At 35.5% G+C, this 20,177-nt stretch overlaps 1 protein-coding gene across 2 annotated transcripts in view; it reads left to right on the top strand.

Annotated features, from left to right (window-relative positions):
- The window catches only part of LOC113047801 (transmembrane protein 178B), an 82,013-nt gene that overhangs the window by 18,709 nt on the left and 43,127 nt on the right, over positions 1-20,177 (top strand). For both annotated transcript variants that reach the window (XM_026209099.1, XM_026209098.1), the window contains one exon: positions 19,971-20,084. In XM_026209099.1, the coding sequence (XP_026064884.1) occupies positions 19,971-20,084 (114 nt within the window). The remainder of the gene's footprint in view (positions 1-19,970; positions 20,085-20,177) is intronic.

The raw sequence follows: 20,177 nt of genomic DNA, 5'->3' as shown, positions 1-20,177 counted from the left end.
TGACTGCATTAGCCATAAACAGTGAAATTACATATAAATACTACTACTAATAATAATTATAAATATATTAGTAGTAGTATTTAAAATAATAGTGACAAAAGACATTTATTTAGATTAAATTAATTAATTATTGTGAATTGTTTTTGTAAATGAATCAATTCACTAAAATGTTCACTTAAGTTGGTAGATGCGTGACATTAAAACTGAAATTTGTTACATTGCTTTTTGTGGAAAAAAAGTACTTTCTTACTTGTTTTACTCAATTTGTTTGGGTGATATGTTTTGCACACAACCTTATTTAGCTGTCAGACAACATCTATTCAGAGAGCTGTAGACTTCTGAATGCCCCATAACCAGCATTTGCATGTAAACGGGTCAAGAAGCCTACTGTATACATTCCTTGTTCAATTTCCTATTTCTAACCTTGGTCTCGGGTGTTAATAACCTACACCAGCAGCAAAACAGACTTGATAGATTTTAGGTTACTTGAGCCTGGCATACTTTCCAACAGCAATTGAAACAGAATCTACATTCTACATTCCAGTCATTAGGAGCCGCATACTTTTCCCGAACTTGCTGTAGAAGTTGAGTGTTTAATGCTTCTTTCCACCTCTGAGTTTCCCCAGGAATAAGATTCATTAATTTGAGCCCAGTATGAAGTGATTGAGAGAGTCTCAGTTACCCGGTCGCTGCTTTTTCTCCATCTCAACATTGGGTATCTAATTGAATTCCTGCTTCTAACAGCGGGTACAGGAGTGTGTAAATGTGGTGTGTGCTGAGAGCTGAAGTACACTGGAGTGTGTAAGATGTGTTATGGAAGAGCACAGAACTGACACTGCATGACGGATACAGAGGAGCAGAGAATATGGTCTCCTTTTTTTCAGTGGGGAACAAATTCAGAGATCTGGTACAGAATGATTGTGGATAATTAACTTCACAGGAGGACGTCTTGATTTTTTTTTTTCTTGATGGAATTTTATAGAACATCCCTCTAGGTTTCATGAGCACTGTACATTCGTTTCCAACTATCTGAAGATTGTCGTCATCAGTTGACAGCTCAGTCATTCTCTGAGCCAGTCATGAGAGGTTTCTGTCATCCTCTAGAGATCCATCAGAATCCAGATCCAATGTTAACATTAATAAATGCATTCATGAAATATTAATGACCAGTACCTGTGTATATTTATCAAGTGTTCCTAAAGATCTTAATTAGCTGCTTCAGGTTTGTTTAATTAAGGTGGAGCTGAACTATGCAGGAAGGTAGATCAGAAACATCCTGATTTAATGTTCATTTCTGCAGAATATCACTGGGGCAGTACCCTTAAAGAGACATTTTTGTACCTCATCTACACCTAAAAGGTGCATATTAGTACATTAGAGTAGTAATATGTACTCAGAGGGCACGTATTATTTCCCTTTTTAGAAGATGTAATTTAAGCCTCATGTGTTCCTAGAATGTGTCTGTGAAGTTTCAGCTCAAAATACCCCAAACATAATTTATTTTATCATTTTGAGAATGCCTATTTTGAGCAGAAGCAGAAACATGTTGATTTTCGTGCCTGTATCTTTAAATGCAAATGATCTGCAGATCCCCGCCCCCTTTTCCAGATTAGGTCTGTGCCTTTTGCACAGCTCATAGATCAGACATTCTGCCAGAACACATCTGTTTGGTTTTGACTATAATGTCTATCATGCGTTTTAAAGCCATTTCCTATCGCACACCTCCGGAGCGCATCACAGAAAGCAGCTGCCACATGGCTAAACTAAGTTCTCTTTCTTGTCTTATTGCACTTAAACTGTCAAATACACACAAGTTTATGTTAAAAACAGACATTAGTCACAAAAACACAGTCAGTTATTTCTGTGAAGGTAAATAGCTTGGAAATAAAATTGCATGTTTATATTAGATCTGTGTATTAAGTGTATTAAGCAGCGTAATATACAGTACCTATACTGCTGTCTATGCTGTTAACATTACCCAAACAGTACAATAAAAACAGAAAATCAATCACTGAATAACTTCCATTGCTTTAACGGAAAATACATTTCTTACATTGAATGCTTTAGCATGAAGATAAACACGGCGGATTGTTTGCAGCTCACTCAGGGAGCACGGCAATGTCTGTCAACCGTCGTGGGCGGGGCCTAAACAATGTGATGTCACATTTTACAAATTCTGAAAACGGCTTGTTCTGGGACCCCGCTTAAGACGAACCATATCAAAGATGAAACAAGTTTGAAAAACATAAAAATGGATGCAATGCAAAATTGTAAACCTGTCTAAACTTAAACTTTGGAAACACAATTACACAATATCCTGCCGTATTTGCTACCTATAGTGAAAGCACAAATTTCTAGTCTCACAGCCAAATGCACATTGGTTTGACAAGCAGGCAGCTTTTGCCTTCGGTAAGATGGTAATCCGTGAAGTAGTTACAGTGTACTAATAGACTGACAGCACCGTAGTACTCGCCCCATCTGTGAGGTGACATACAGGAAGGAAGCAGTCATACCAGATTGTGGATAAAGATGGCACACACCACGGTGCCAGCCTACAGAGTCACTGTATTTATGGATCATTTTTTACTTTCTGCTATCCCTTCACTTTCCCCCCTTCCCAGAAAACCCAAGACCAAGTGAGAAAACATTGTCTGTCAATAGATTAATATAACAAATCTCCATAAATCGAATGTCTTTCTTGGCATTAACTTTCATCTCAAAATGTGAATTTGCTGAAGTTTGCAAATATGGATGCTAATGTGTCCTTTAAACTATTTTTACTGGCCTCCAACACAATTGTATGACAATTTTGCACAAATAAAATGGGAATTATGACTTTGATGCTTGCTGAACTCAATATAACACGAGAGGTGCATGTTCAGATTAAATCGGATTGAATTTAAAGGTATTGTCATTAAAATCATGGGACACAATTCTGGTTCATGCATTGGAAAAAGGAGAAATTACATTATTTTAGACATTAATTTGGTTTGAAGGACACATCTAGTTGTGCAGAAGCAGAAATCTTGAAAATCATATTCAACTTTGGTGTTTTACACAATAAGGTTGAATAATAAATGTGTCTATAATGGAAAATTATATAAAAGTACTATAATGTCATAGGTGGAAAAATGTTTTAATAATGTGTGATATTAAGAAAATGAATTAAAGGTAATAAAAATGTATATAGGCTATTAAGCTGCCCAAGAAATACCCATTTAATTTAGCCCAGAAAGGATATATACTACTTTAGCAATGTTAGTCATAAAATTATTCAAGTAAAAAGTGAAAAATTAAGCCAAACCATGTTTAAAGATGAAAAAAAAAATCAATTAAATAATAGCAAAAAATGAAGTTAGTACCTCTCATCTAATGAGAGAACTGTGGTGAAGCGCACCAGCAGCATCTGCTATACCTGTTTGGAAACCAGTGCAAGGCTATTCCTCTCAGGCAGTCAGCAGGGACGCCCGAGACTGAAATAACTTGATTAATGTATGGCACTGCTGTTTGCCAAAGCTATGACGTATTTAAATCAAGCATTAGTTCTTCTTGTTTCTCCCTTTAGCTTCCAAGACTTGGCTTTGTGGAGAGACCGGCTGGCATTTGGACTTGTTTACTCGATGATTTTCACTGCTATCAAGTTGTTTTTTGCTTTTATGCTAAGGGTCAGCTTAGCTTGTTATAAACCCAAATTAGTTCAACCAGAAAACTGATATCAGTGGTTTCACCACGTCGTGTGACATTCAGCTTGTGCGCTGTGAGCTTTAATTGCTATCGGACACCATTTTCCCTGCTGCCATTCACTCAGAAATAAGCCAAAAGATCATCTATGGATGATCGTTTTGCCCTTCCACCATTTTAAAGCGGTTATTTCACATTACATCGACTAACACATACGTTTTGAAAGAGATGGATGTGCTGAGGATCTATTTGTCCTCTTCAGGGGGAAAAGTATGCGGCTGTAGTTCCCAAAAAGGCTTCATTTTCAAATGGCTGCACCGTAAGAAGGACTTGGCAGCTTTTAATTAACAACGAGGTTTGCTCTGGGAAAGTGCAAGATAACATACCACTCAATGTCGGAGAGAAGCATGCAGAGAAAGACGGATGGAGAGAGTAACGTTCTGTTCACATTAATTAAATGGCTGGCCGAGCCAGATTCACTAAAACAGTAGGAAAGAAGCAGATCAAAAAGGAGGGAACAAGCTTTCAAGTTCCAGGAAGTGGGGCAAAAAGGCTCAGGGTGGGTTTATGCATACTTATTGACTCGCAAACAGCTTTTTGCTTTGCATAATTTAGTCCGTATGTGTAACACCTACAGTATTATAGGTGTCTACAATCTTAAAAACATGTGAGGAAATCACTGGCATTGAACAATAAGATGTAGAAATTAATATCAAATGTATTTGATTTAGAGTTTTCATGCCAAACTACTTGGTGTAATTCTTGCTTGTCATCACAGTAAATTTATGGGATGTTTAGAAGCAAAAAGCTCCAAACAAACCACACAGGACAAACTGCACTTTGAATATATTTGAAATATTGAATACATTTGAAATATTTTAACATCTAAATTAGAAAATAAAACAATATTTTTTTTAAATAAATTACTTAAAATAATTTAACTTATACTTTAATAAAATGTTTAGTTTAGTTTTTTTCATTACATGAGCTCAAATAATTTATATATATATATATATGGTAACACTTTAGAATAAGGTTCCATTAGTTAATGTTAGTTAATGTATTAATTAACATGAACAAACAATGAATAATACATTTATTACTGTATTTATTCATCTTCGTTAATGTTAGTTAATGAAAATACAGTTATTCATTGTTAGTTCATGGTAATTCACAGTGCATTAACTAATGTTAACAAGCACAACTTTTGATTTCAATAATGCATTAGTAAATGTTGAAATTAACATGAACTAAGACTTATAAATGCTGTAGAAGGATTGTTCTTGCTTAGTTCATGTTAACGAAAGTAGTTAACTAACATTAACTAATGGAACCTTATTCTAAAGTGTTACCATATATATATATTAAAGTATAATTTACATACACATTAAAAATTCCTTAAATGTTTTTTGCAAATAAAAATAAAATATTTTTGTAAAAATAAATAAAATGTTCAATCACATTAATATTTAAAACAAAGACTCCCTCCCAGGAGGCAAGCTTGGCAATCACGTAACGTGACTCTAGCAGAGGAATTGATCGGGTGGCCTCCCTGAGTCTCTTGCCCTGGAAACTTGCAAGCCAATCAATCAATCAAAGATCTCCGTGGGTCAACAGGCCTTGATCGGAAAACGTGTATATACATCCTTTTGCTTAGCACAGTGGGCTTAAAGCTCTTTTCAACAGTGCTGAAAAAAGATTTATATGGGATAGCCTCATTTCTCTCTGGCAATCAAACTCAAATGACTCTAAATGGTCCTTGAACGTACTTAGCAGATGTGGACTGCTTTCTGGAAGATACGAGATTTATCTATTAGAGTTTCCTCCATAAACAGCATTTTTAAGGCATCACTCCTAATGGAACGAAAGAGGTTATTAAACAGCTCTAAAAGTTTATTGTCATTTAGAAGACAACTTATTTTGTCCACCAAATTCATGCAATATACCAGTTTCATTGACGGTAAACAAAATTATTTATGGGTGGTAAATATTCTCTTCACTTGCCATTCGGCAGTTACGGCAAAAAGTTAACTCTCACTTAATGGCATGATGGCATTTCTGCAGTTATATTGGCATGCCAGCATGGCACTCTGTGCAAAGGCAGACCATGTTGTAAGGCATGTTTTAGTACTTTTTATTTTAAGATATATTAATATAATTTTCATATATATATATATATATATATATATAGCTTTATGTAGCATTTTGTTGCACTATTTTAGAAAATTAGCCTTAAAATAAAGGTCTATAACATTATAAAAGCACTATTCTTATTCTACTGCAAAATGTAGGTAACTATTTGTCACTATTTTTAGTTAGTTACTCCCCAGAAATTTGAGGAAGGGAACTGTTCAAGCCATTGCCTGGAGCAGAGAGTGGGCATGCAATATATTCAAAATGGTGACACATTCTTCTAAATGGCTAGTGAAATGGAAGTGTAGGGTAAGCTGCTGAATTGTATTTCTGTCTTTGCAGCATCCATAGTAAAGCACTGGATCCTGAGGCCTTTGAGTTCCCCTGACCCAGATTTTCATCTCACTGACATTGTCTGATTTAGGTGTGCTGTGCTCATGTTTGAATAATAATGTGCCAGCTCTCTTATATGTCAACCTTTTTGTAAGGTTTACACTTCAATGATCCCAGTAGTGTTTATTTCTCCCAAATCGGCCTAGCTTTACAATGCCACAGATCAAGCTTCTAGACATTAGTAACAGTGTAACTTCAAGACCGACTTGGTCAAAGTAATGCATTCTGGCATGATTGCAGCTCAGCAACCTTGTGAATCTATCACGAATACATCCAGCTACTCTTACAATCATCTACAGCTCTCTTCCAGCTTCGTGACATCTGTGTGTGCCTAGTGAATGGGATATATTTGTTTATTGACTCTGCAGCTTCATAAAGCCTCTTGGATCGTAGCCTGTGCAAAAATCCCAGAAGACTGAACTAATGTCTGCATCCTCTCTTGATCGCTCTCAAAGCGCTACAAAGTAAATTCTACATATTTACAGACTCACTAGGAAAGATGTGGGTTTTTGGGAAAGTAGTAATGAAAGTTAAGGGAAGGAAACGCCTCAGATTGATCTGACTCTTGATCCCACCAAAGGTCAAAAGTGCAGTCTCTTGCCTACTCCCATTCACTTCATTCAGGCAAATCCCATGTTTATGTGGTGTTGGGGTTTGATACAGCAAAGGTTGTCTCTACCTAAGGGCCAGGTTTGACATTTTCATCCCAAAAAACAGGAAATATCCCATTTCTGTCTGCTCAATGCATTTGGAAAGGTGGCTAGTCCCTCAATCCTGGAGTCTATTATGACCAGCTGAGATGAAAGGTGTTGCCCGGAATTATATTTGACTTCCTCTGAGCCTGTTTTATCTACACACTGCCAAATATGGGACTGCTCTCGGTCAAACAATTGACGGAAAATCAAATGTGCACTGGCAGTGATTTTCAAAGTTTTAGCTAAAGTTCAAGAGTTCTGTCTTACCAAAAAGTTCTTAGACTGCCACATGTACACAAAACCAGAAAGCACCTTTCCAATTCTAAAGCTCTAATCTGACTACCTAAATTTACGCAGCTATAAGGATGAATGGCAAAAATTAATTTTTATTAGATTATCTGGTAGCAAAGTCATGTTTACAAAGTACTGGGTTGAAAAATTGAGTCTCAAATGATGACCGGATGTACAAAGCTGTTAGATTACTGGCAACTAGCAAGTTAGCTATCAACAATCCACACTGTATATTCAGCTTTTTATGTCTCAGAAATATTTTGTACTTATTAGCCAACAAATAAAATGAAAAATAATCCTGCTGCTAAATGGCAGATTAAAACAATAAGAAATGTGGTTGGTCATGTTACATGTTCGTCACAGCATTTAGTCTTTAAATTAGCTGTTCTACATTGCATGCAGATACTCTGATGTAAAGAATCTATGAATCTGAGTGACTAAAAGCATGACACCACAAAAATAACCTAAAAACTCCAACCACAAACACCGTAAACACTTGAGTTCATTCAAACCAACAATTAAGAGCTCTACAAGATGAGTCCCACAGGAATAAACATCTGATCATGTAATTAGTAGATGGCAGCAAAAGAAAAAGCTGCCCCGACCTCTTGATTCATCTAGTGGTGTAAATGTGGCATCATACAAAACATACTCGGTTACTAACGTAACCTTGGTTCCCTTAGATACGGAATGCTGACGTCGTCAAGCTTCGTTTGAGTCTGCGCGTCAGAAATGGAAGTGCTAAAAAAAACGCTAAAAATGGGCTTCAATTGTCTCAGTTGAGTTCCAATGGGGTCGCTGTTTCCATTTCTTTTACTGTCTATGATCATAAGCCATTAGGCTGAGACGCTATGAGGAAAAGTCATTTTCTCAAATTTTTGAAGCCTTTTTCAATCAAGCAGTGAAACTGCATGACAATTGGTTCGTGGAGTTCAATAGAAACTAATCAATGGCGGCGTGGCTATGATGAGCGAGCGCCCCCAAACCCACCAAAATGAGGCGGGACATCGGGCTATATAAGTGGCTGTCTCACCTAGGCAAACTGATTTAATTCGACTGAAGCATGTGGTGTCCTTGCATATAACACGCAAAGTACGCAGTACTCGTTCCATATCTAAGGAAACCGAGGTTACGTTAGTAACCAAGTACGTTCCCTTTCGATACTACACCTGTGTAGACCCTAAGACCCTATGGGTACAGTACAATCATGCCATACTATCAGGAAGGATGACAGAGTATTCACCCAGAGCACTAAGAAGGTCCTGGTGTCGACCGGCTGGGTAGATGTCAAGGGGGCGGGGTCCTGAGTCGTGCCCGACCAATCCTCTGCGTCTAAGGCCAATAATGACATGCTGTCATCTAGCGGTTCATCTTCGGACCCACCGAATGAGACCTGGTCATTCTTTGATAACATTGTAGTCCATGTCAAATTATTCTACAAGCATATTTTTTTCAGTAACAGGTCAGGTTACCAGGATAAAGCAAGTAACTGTCGGCTGGTCATGTGATCTCAAAATGGCTGCCCCCGTGAGAAGCCCCACTCTATGTAAAATAAAGCAGTTTTGTTAATAACACTGGAGGCCTAATCTCTTGTGTACATTATTTTAAACATATTTTTTCAAAAGTACCATTATTATAATTTTTTTGTGCGTGTGTAAAACAATGTACATTTACAACAAACTACTGAGTGCACCTTTTAAGTTAAGAAAAAACTGTTAAATTAAAAACCGTTTTACTGCAACTTTTACCTCAACAAAACTATTTTTGCCCAAATAACATAACAGAAATAATAAAACAGTATGAAATACAGTTTGTAAAACCTTATGTAACTTATCTAGGCCTATTATCTAATGCTATTATCTTTTAGCATCATTAGCATCCTATTTCCTTCACTTTTGACACAATCTGGATCCCTAAAAATCATTAGGTTTCTTTCAGTGTACATGTTACTCTACAAATGAGATGCAGAGAAGAGAGGTGACAACTTTTCAACATACAACCTCCGGACAAAGGCTCCTCAAACCAAAAGCATCCCACGGGAGCTTGAAGTTAGCATTGTGATTGCCATTATCCATTTGCTGCGCATGTCAGCAAAAACATTTAATGGCAATGTGAAGTTTTCTCCTGCAGGAGTGAAGGACATTGTGTTGGCAGCCAATTTAAAGGCTTTAATTAAAGAGCTCTGCGCCAGTGTCCAGATACTATCAGTCAGTAATGTCTGCCTATACTTCCATCTCCTGCACACAACAGATAATGATAATGCTGCTTTATATCAGCTCATTCTTTACAACGTGCAAACTGAACTTGACAAACACAGTGGCTGGCATCTGAAACACACTTTGACAGCTTGTCAAAGACCAAAAATTGACTTTAAAAGATTGGTGATTAACTCAATAAACAAGGTTGTAGCCTAGTTCTAAAAATGAATTCCATTTCAAGAAGAATGTTGCTCTAGCATATTATGTACGACCATATAAGGTTTTTGCACACCCACGAATTTTGAAGAGAGCTTTGACTGGCCATTTTTGCACTGGATCAGGGTGAGATCTGCCGAACAGCCAGCCGATGTAGACCACACACCAGCCCGGATTCATCCATCTTCATTCTCTAACACAGTGGCTTGAGGGCTTCTACCATGTACATCCTGATTCTGGTGAATTACAAGAGACAAGCCACTCCAGAGGGAAGCCATCCTGGCCCTTCAAAGACAGTGCGATGCTGTGGAGTGTAAAACTCTCAACATGATCCAGAGCAAACCAGACTCAGTGTTCCCTGTCATCAAATCCTGAAGGCATGCCGTACTGTTTTCCGACAGATCTTCAATTGCAAAAGCTGAATATTAAAAGTATGGAATGAGATAATTGGGCACTTGGTATGAATATGGGCTTAGCACAACCATTAGAGCAAATTTTATAAAAGCCCTTGCAAATGAGTAATTTTGACGAACCGATTCTTTTTAATGATTCATTCAAATGAATTCACAGTTGAAATAAAACGTAAAAAGAAAATGAATGATACTACACAATTAAATACAAGGTTAAAAGTGTCTCAGAAGTTCACACAATGTTTCACCAACAATGTTTTTCATTCATTTTGATGGTATTTTGGAATATTATACATTACCATTTATAGTTTTTTTTTTTATGTTGTTTTGATTTTTTTTTTAAGAAGTCTTTTACTCTCACCAAGGGTACATTCAATTAAATAAGAAAAGTTGCAGTTAAAACAGTAATATTACCGCATATTTAATATATGATGATTTGGTTGTCAAGAGACATTTCATAATATATAATAATAATGTATTAACTGCTTTAAATAATAATAATAATAATAAAATCCCAAACATTTGAACGGTAGTTTATGGCAATGTTATTTACTATGAAAACAAAATACAGAAGGACAAAAATTTAATTATATTATTTAAAAATCATTACATCATTAATCATGATGGTATTTTGACAGAAACAAGCTTAATAAAATGTTTTTTTATTCTAAAAATCCTAAACATAAAGCGCAGCATATGCGCTTATTGTGATGACTCAAAGGATTCATTGAAACAAAACATGTAACACATAAGGACAAAAAGATTTGTACAAGTCCTCAAACTGTCTGAAAAACTTTACTTCATTAAACATGACAGTATTTTGGCAGAAACCAGCCTAACAAAATTCATTTTATTCCAAAAATAATAAACATAAAATACAGCATAAGAAGTTCTTGTGGCACTTCTCAATGATGACTCAAAAGAATCATTGAAACAAAACCAAATCAAATAAACTAATTCACCTGAACATTCTAACAAAAAAATTTAGTCCACAGTTGATTTTGTCTAAACATATAAGGTATAACTTGCTAAGCTGACCTTATTTTAATTTAGTGATATTTACACATTAATCTACCTCTTTTATCCAAAACAACTTAATAATGCAGACAGGTTAATTACTAGGTCGACCACTTAAAGACAAAACAGCTTTATGTCCCAGCCACAAAACCATCACAATCAACTTTTTTCAAGCATAATGTAAGTTTAAAGGACATGCGTAGGTTTCCAGCATCCACTGTTAACAGTAAACAAGACTGTCCTCAGTGGCATCTGCGCATTGGCAAAATGAACTGCACATTACATTCATCATCATGTCATGCTCGGCGGCTGCACGAAGCATCTCTGAATTAATTTCACTTCACTTGTAAAGCAGAGACGATCTATCCTCACGTTCCCTGCAGCAACAGACTGATCTACCTGCACAAACCCTCCACTGATGTGCTGTGTTGTAATTACAAGGACAATGACACGCTGTCATCAGCTGGGCTTTGAATACATGACTGTTATAACATCTCCAACCCCTTACAACCAACAACTGCACTTAACTGGTGTATCTCGCCGTTAATCCAGCTTGGTTTGGGTTCGGGGATCTGGGTCACCAAATAATGAGGTCAGGGTGTGTACTGCACCGCAGCGTCCATCTGGCAGCCCCACGTGTCTGTCTCTGCCAGAGAAATGCAGGTCTAGAGGAATAAACAGAGTGGGCACACAAAGAGGCTGAAATATGTGAGAACCTGTTTGCTTTTGATTTTCGAACATTGTATAGAAGCAGTATAAAACCTTGAGACAACTATAAAACACCAGGCACTTTATATATATATATATGTGTGTGTGTGTGTGTGTGTGTGTGTATACATACATATTACAATAAATAATAATGATTTAGAAAATTCACCACATTTATAATACATCTTTATCTCTCTGTGTATATTTATTCATTTTTCTATAGTTTGTTCAAAAAAGCTATTTAATACATATAAATCACGACAGTATTGAATGTGCCTTAACATTTCATTTCAAGAATAAAGGAAAGTACTAGATATTTTTATATGGTAATAGTAAATGCCATAATTTTCAGAATTTCATGAATGCTTTCATATTGTTTTTAGTTAAATCATAGATCAATAGATTATTCTCTGATCAACAGATATCGAAATGGCAAATATATTTTTATTTTGCTGCATGATTAATACATTATGGCATTTGTGTAATTTATCACGTAATGCACTCTAATTTTTCTTTTGTGGACATAATAAAATATTACATTGTTACACAGAAACTGCAATAAAAAAATAAATAAAAAAATTACAAATAGAAATGAACTCGAAAATACACAGCAATTAGCACTATGCTTCTCAAACAACATTCCCAACTGAAAATTATTAAATCACACATGCATTATGTCAGCCGTTGCTCCCTGGGGGCAAAGGCTAAAAAAATAAAATAAAATGATTGTATGATGACAGGAATCTTTCATGTCAATATGCGTGTGGGTTACAGCACACAGAGCGGAGTGGAGAGGAATCTTGACTCATGGACAGAGTTATGCCAAAAGCCTCTCTCAGTCTTTATCACAAGCCTTTATCTTCATCATAAGGACAGAGACCACCATGAGGCTCATTTATAATTAGACTGTGGAGTGTCGGGTCAAACACTATGAGTCAGCTAGATGATAATGCCGCTCTGGGACTGTTAGTGTCAAGCATGGCTTACTCCAGCTTTGATGAAGGACTCGTATCTTGCTATGTCATAAAGGTCTGCACATGGCACAACGACTTTGGAATTGCAAGATTTGTCAAAAAAACATAACTACTAGTGAGGAAAATTGAAAAATGCAATAAATATTTAATTTAAATATTAGATACAGAATTATTAAATATTGAATTGAACAGCAGTACAGTTATGTTTCTGAAGACTGGTTGGAACTTATATTAATCACAATTATTTGTATAAAAAAAAAAAAAAAAAAAATCATATCTTCTCAAATAGCTATTGTTTTATCTTTTCTGTTTTATCTGTTCTCATTAACTTCTTGCTCAATGCTGAATATAAGGCAGTATTCTCTGTAAAACTACTTTGTAATATTGTTTCATGTGAAAAGCTCTGTATAAATTATTTTGTAAATAAATCGTTTAATCAAGCGTGCCAAAAACTTGTGCATACTGATCACAAAACTGAATAATGTCAAAGTGTCGAATATATCAAATTTAATTTATGTAATAAAATAATTAAATTTACATAATTTACTTAAGTGGTTAAGTTGTTTCAAATTAAATTAAATTAAATTAAATTAAATTAAATTAAATTAAATTAAATTAAATTAAATTAAATTAAATTATAAAAAAACAAATAATATAACATACCCACATTAATGTTAATAACATACATTTCGGCCTGCATAGGAGGGTTCTACAAGGATTTAGAGTTTTTAAATATATAAACTAATGTTTCTCTAACATTACTTGTACTGCAGTAGAGGGCTAAACAAATACTGTCAACTTAATCCAAATAAATGTTTCCTTGCATTTTAACAAATTCTTGTAGCCTCAGGACATTATAAGACTGTATAAAAGCTAATAAAATAATATTTAGCATAAACAGGGCTTATACATGAAAATATGGCTGCCTTTATATTTTAAGAAGAGGATTCCACACATTGAGATTTCGGTGATCCTTATAATGTAATGAAGTTTGAAAAGCCTTTGTTTAGTGTATCACCAGATAAGTGAAGACCACACAGGCTATCATTAGAAAGAAACACCAAATCTGTCATTCCTCTGTGAAACAGCTTCTGCAGTGTATTTGACTCGAACACTAAGGCAACATGAAGAGTGTAATGATGACTAATGCTCACCACTGAACAAAGGGAATTTGCAGCACATGCTGCAAGCCTGTGGCACAGGGGGGAGTTTATGATTAATGGAAATAAATATGAAAATCATCACATCAGCCCTGCCACCTGATCACTCTCGCCTCCACAACTGCGTTACTGCTTAGCAAACAACTACATCACTAGAACAGATACAGCCCTCGGTTCTGTTCAGTGTGAGCAATGCACTCCTGCTGGAGTCAGTGGCAATGACGCCAAATATCTCCTGACAGAGAGGTCAGGGTTAATCCAGCTCTACATTTTGACATGCCTTTTATTTTTTCGCTTTGAATAAAACATTTTGTCTCTCTGAAGGCCTGACCTCTCATAAAGTCTTTAAGTAATAATGCACTGCCCTACATGTTAAGGGGATGTATAATTACTTGAAGCATGTTAGATGTTTATATTACACAGATCTGTGTGATTCTTGATTCTGATTCGTCAAACATGGCTTTCTGGAGTTGAATATATATTTTTGTGTAGTTACTGTTAAACTAAAGGTTTCTTCTCACATAACAAAATGTCATGCCCTTTTATTTACTTATTGGCAAATAGCCAATCGATATTGCTAAAATAAAATAAATTAGAACAGTTTTAAATAAATATATATATAGGAAAACTATAAAATCACTTAAAATAAAATTGTGAAATGAAACAACATTTTTCTTAGACATCATGTAATTGGAATAAAGAAAACTAAACTACTAAAGGGTAAATTGTTGAAATGCTAAAAATATATCATATCAATTGTTTCAATATTTACAGAATTTGCCATAATTACAGTTATAATACAAATAGATTTAAAGTGTTTTAGTGTCTTGAATATATATAATAAAATAAAAAAACACTTTGTTCTGGTCCGTCAAATGTTGCTTTCTATGGTCAATTTTTTTTTTTTATCTTCTCAAATAATAATTTCATGCACCTCGTGTAGTTCTTTGGTAAGTAGCCAGCCTTTATTGAAAATAAATTGAAATAGAACAGTCTTGAATATTTAGAAATAAACTATTTTGTTAATTTTATAGCCTCCAAAGGGGATATCTACAAGGATCCAGAGTTATTAAATATATAAACAATTGTACTAATTATGAGGCATGGTTTTGTTGTTCACGGTTGTGATTGTTATTATTTTAAAATGGCCTGTTAGAGGATATTAATATCTGCTCTTACATTACCTCAAAATGAATGTGTTCTATTAATCTCTCTGTGCCACTTTCAAATTGGTATATTTTGTAGAAATAAGAGGAGATAAAGTTAATCCTCTTTGAGTCAGTATTAAAGCAGCAACAGTGGTGACTTTGCATATACTTCAGTGATATTATGGTACACCACACAACATCGATCCAGATTACACGTAATGAGGACTCTGGACACATCTCATTGATTGTAAGCTAAGTCAGAAATCAGGCTATAGTATCTGTAATCTGTTACCTTATTGACATGCACTCCTTCCTCAAGTTGAGCAGTGCTGTTGTTGTCGATATAGGTTTTTCTTAGAAAGGTTTTGCTCATTACTAGGCAAGTATCGGCCAGAGGAGGGAAAAAGTGAAGTGAGGGGCTCATGAATTATTGATGGAGACACTGGCAAAATGGCAAAGTGACATTCCAGAGAATCCAGAGGAAATTCAAGCACGAGGTTCAAGGGTGATTCACTTTGTGACTGTGCCTGCGCACCTCGGCTGGCAATGTGTGGAACGTGTCACAAATGGATTATTTCAACCGCACTCATTTATTTCTTTTGAAATTTGGCTGAGCAGACACATTAGCGGTGGATAATGGCAGTGATTAATCCTGGAGTAAACAGCTGAAAATGCCCTTCAGAAAAAGAAAAAAAAAAACCCTGAAATATAAAATGTCCTTTCTCACTCTGTGATAGTTAAAGCAAAGGGAGACAGGTTGGAGATTCATAAATAAGTAAGAGACTCCTCCAGTCTGCCAAATCCCTGTCTGCAGACTTTAGATTAGAACAATGAGCAGAAACGCAGACAGCACAGGAGAGTCTGCCAAAGAAACAGCACTTGCTGAGTCTCTCTATATATACAACAATACTCAGGTAGGCTGTGGGGTTTAAACGATACTCAATTGGTAGGCTACTAAGGGCCCAAAATGTGCCAAGATAATATCCTCCACACCATTACACCAGTAGCAGCCTGAACCAATAACACAAGGCAGGATGGATCTATACTTTCATGTTATTTACGCCAAATTCAGACCCTACCATCTGAATATCTCATTAGACCCATCAGACCAGGCAACCTTTATCCAAAGTTATATTGTTTAATTTTAATGAGCCCGGGCAAATCGTAGCCTCAGATTCCTCTTCTTGGCTGACAGGTGTGGTCTTTTGCATTGCTCGGTTGTAACAATTGGTTTTTTGAGTTGCCTTTCTATCAGTTTGAACCAGTCTGTCCATTCTCCTCTGACCTTTGGCATCAACAAGGCGTTTTTTTTTTTTCACCCATAGACCTGCCACTCACTGGATATTTTCTCTTTTCAGACCATTCCCAGGAAACCCTAGAGATGGTTGCACATAAAAATCGCAGTAGATCAGCAGTTTCTGAAATACTCAGAACAGCTCGTCTAACACAAACAGCAATGCCACGTTCAAACTCACTTAATTCATCTTTCTTCTCCATTCTGATGTCGGTTTTAAACTTCAGCTGATCATCTTGTCCATGTCTACATGCCAAAATGCATTGAGTTGCTGCCGGCTGATTAGATATTTACAAGTAGTTGTTCAGGTGTTACCTAATAAAGTGGTCGGTAAGTTTCTATACACATATACATATTAGGACTGGCCATTTAATGTTAAATTATAACAATTAATTAGTACAGCAAATTTATTCAAGGGAAGCCAAGTGACCTTTTATTGACTGGCTCATAGAAGGACTGCAGATAATGCTGGGAGTGTAGCTTGGCAACATTAATGCAGATTCTGTAAAATAGATATTTTTATGCCAGTTAAGCCATATAATAAAACAGCTTGACACAAGCAATGCAATGTTGAAAAGAGATGAAAGCTCACAAGTCAGTGGCCCTAACTGAACTCAACAGCTCCCTTTTTGAGTCACACATCCAAACTAAAGTAAGTGCCGTGTGTTCCAGTGGCACTTTCAAATCTGCGATGCCTTTAGCTTTCTTTGGCATATTTAAAATCCATTCAATTCTCCCAGGCTAAGCTGGCCATCAAAAAAATCTTTACACAGGAACACTGCTGTCTGGTCAGCCTGAAAGAAAGATGGTTTTGGTTTACACTCGGCAGTTGACCCGATCGGCTTCTGCTCCACAGGGATACACAGGGCCAAGATCAATCTGTTTTACGAGCCTGTGTTACGGGAGATGTTTGCAGAGTTGCTTGTAAAACCCAGCGTAAGCCATGTTTGATGATGAAATTTGTCATTTTATTATGATATTGAAACAACAATCTTCTGGACCAGCTTAATATGCAGAGATTACGAGCAGTTGAAAGCGACTGAAAAGTAGATATATATTATACAAAAATTATGTACATGTCAGTATACTTTAAATGACAAGTATTATATTAGTAGAATGTAATATTGTATAATAACATAAAAAGTACAATGAAAATTAATATTACACTACACTATCAATAATTAATTTATCATTAGTATATATATATATATATATATATATATATATATATATACATATACACATACATATATATATATATATATATATATATATATACACACACACACACACACACATATATATATATATATATATATATATATATATATATATAAATATATAAATATAAATATATATACACACACCACCACACCAATGAAGTTACATAAATTATAAGTAAATTACGTTAGAAATGTATGTTACTACTGATAGTATACACATTATAATAGCCTAAGTGTAATATAAAAGTATATTAGTAGGCCTATATTAAATGTTGCAACTATGGTCATACGTTAGTGTCTAATTCTCACTATCTCACAATTTTTGCCTCAAACTCCTAATTTGCTGCTTATTAATAATTTGTAAGGTAGTTGTTAGGTTTAGATATTGGGTAATATTAAGGGAAAATATCGTCACACAGAAAAAGGCATTATTATGTGCTTTATAAGTACTACTAAAACATGCTAGTAATATGCATGCTAATAAGCAACTAGTTAATAGGGGAAATTGGATCTTAAATTAAAGTGTTAGCATATTGTACATACACTTTTTTGTTATTTTTGTAAGATAAATCTGATTACAGTGACACTAGGAGAGATCCATTCTACTAGCGTATCCATTTTCAACTTGTGACACTAATGATTTGTTAATCAATGTGACACTAGATCTTCCCCTGGTAACACAACATAGATTTTAGCTGGTCTAGCGGTCCCCGGAAGACAGATTCAGGCACTGGGACTATAATTCTTTTTTTCTGGATGATACAGGTTGCAATTTTCTATCTGCAGAGTTTCATAATCAACAGGAAATGATATCCTGGACAATAGTGCAAGCTGGAATGATTGCTGGCGTGTACCCATTAGGACACAGAAATATGTACCATTATCTTTGTCAGCCCTTTTTCACTGCTGATCAGTGCATGTGCATGAGCTCTGAAGACACATGAGCACATAAATCCTGTCTAAAGGGGACAATGTGTGCAGGCCTCGTTCTAAAGGCCATATCATTCACAAACGCATTTCACAGTGCTCTCAAATGCAATCATTTCAGACACTATGTCACATATCTCATTCCCCAAAGCTTGAGAGGTACGCTGTACAAGTCGTCCAGAAAGCCTCAAAATACACTGCAGAACAGGGATTTCAAATGTGACAAGAGCTACAGGAAACCACCGTTTGATTAGAAACAAAGAGAAACACAATCGCACGACTCTGTAAATGTTGAGAAAGCCTCCTGGGATGCTAAAAAAAAAACCGAGATCTGTACTTTCTGAAAGAGAAAGAAAGATAAAATCAAAGAGGTGAAGATTTGTACTCTTCTGATCATGCTAAATACAGTGAAATGGAAACCTCTAGCAGGAGAGTGTGGTGGAATATACATATAAAAAGATAAAACATGCACTATTGTCGTTCTAATTGTCAATGCAATATGCTGACTGATGGTTTGTCATTACATTTGTTAGCATTCACTTAAAAGAATAGTTCACCCAAAATGAAATTTGCTGAAAATCTGCTTACCCTCAGGCCATCCAAGATGTAGATTAATTTGTTTCTTCATCAGACCAGATATGGAGAAATTTAGCATTACATCACTTGCTCACCAATGGATCCTAAGCAGTGAATGGGTGCCGTCAGAATGAGAGTTCAAACAGCTGATAAAAACATTGGATAATCAAGTAATCCACATTACTCTCTACTTCATCAATTTATGGCTTGCAAAGCAAAAAGCTGCAACAAATTCATCATTAAATATAGTCAATTTTAAACCATTGCTTCATTTTAAATTACTGTTTATGAGTCCTCTATCCAAAAAAAAAAAAAAAAAAAAAAAAAAAAGATTTTCCATTGGAAAAGTTGTTTAATCTGAATCAGGGGAGAAATATGCACAGATTGAGCATTGTTTATAAGGGTAAAACATAAAAAAATAAATAGATCACTGGATTTTCATGTAAGGGGACAATATGGGATGGACTTTTTCACTAAAAGAAGCATTACTCTTGTATTAGGACCAGAAGCAAATGTTTAAAATTAAAACACTTAGTTGATGGATTTGTTTCTTTCAAACACTTGGTTTTTGACTTCACGAGATGTTAACTAGTGGGCTGGAGCCATGTCAATTTTTTTTGTGGATTACTGTGTATTTATCAGCTGTTTGGTTCTCATTCTGACGGCACCCATTCAGTGCATAAGATCCAGTGGTGAGCAAGCGATCTAATGCAAAATTTCTTCAAATATGTTCAAATATCAAATATCTTCAAATAAACAAACTCATCTACATCTTGGATGACCTGAGGGTGAGTAAACTGTAACTTTCACTTTTGGGTGAATTACTCCTTTAACATCTTTATAAACACAATTTCTGATTTGTCTGTTCATACATGAACAAATCTTATTTTACAAGTACTTTTTTTTTCATCCTTCTCTACTTACAGGGTCCATTGCAAGATGTTCCTATATTAAGTACCACTACTCCTCGGCCACAATACCCAAGAATCTCTCTTACAACATCACCAAGACCATACGTCAGGACGAGTGGCACTCTCTGCGTGAGTAACATTCATTCATAATTATACAGTGGGACCTCAACATTCCTTGCTTTAAACAACTAAAGCATTAATATGTCTGCTAGCTTGACTAAG

This window comes from Carassius auratus, chromosome 29 (assembly GCF_003368295.1).
Source record: "Carassius auratus strain Wakin chromosome 29, ASM336829v1, whole genome shotgun sequence".
Lineage (NCBI taxonomy): Eukaryota > Metazoa > Chordata > Actinopteri > Cypriniformes > Cyprinidae > Carassius > Carassius auratus.
Note: the sequence above shows the minus strand (reverse complement) of the source record. Positions and strands in the feature narration are given on the sequence as shown.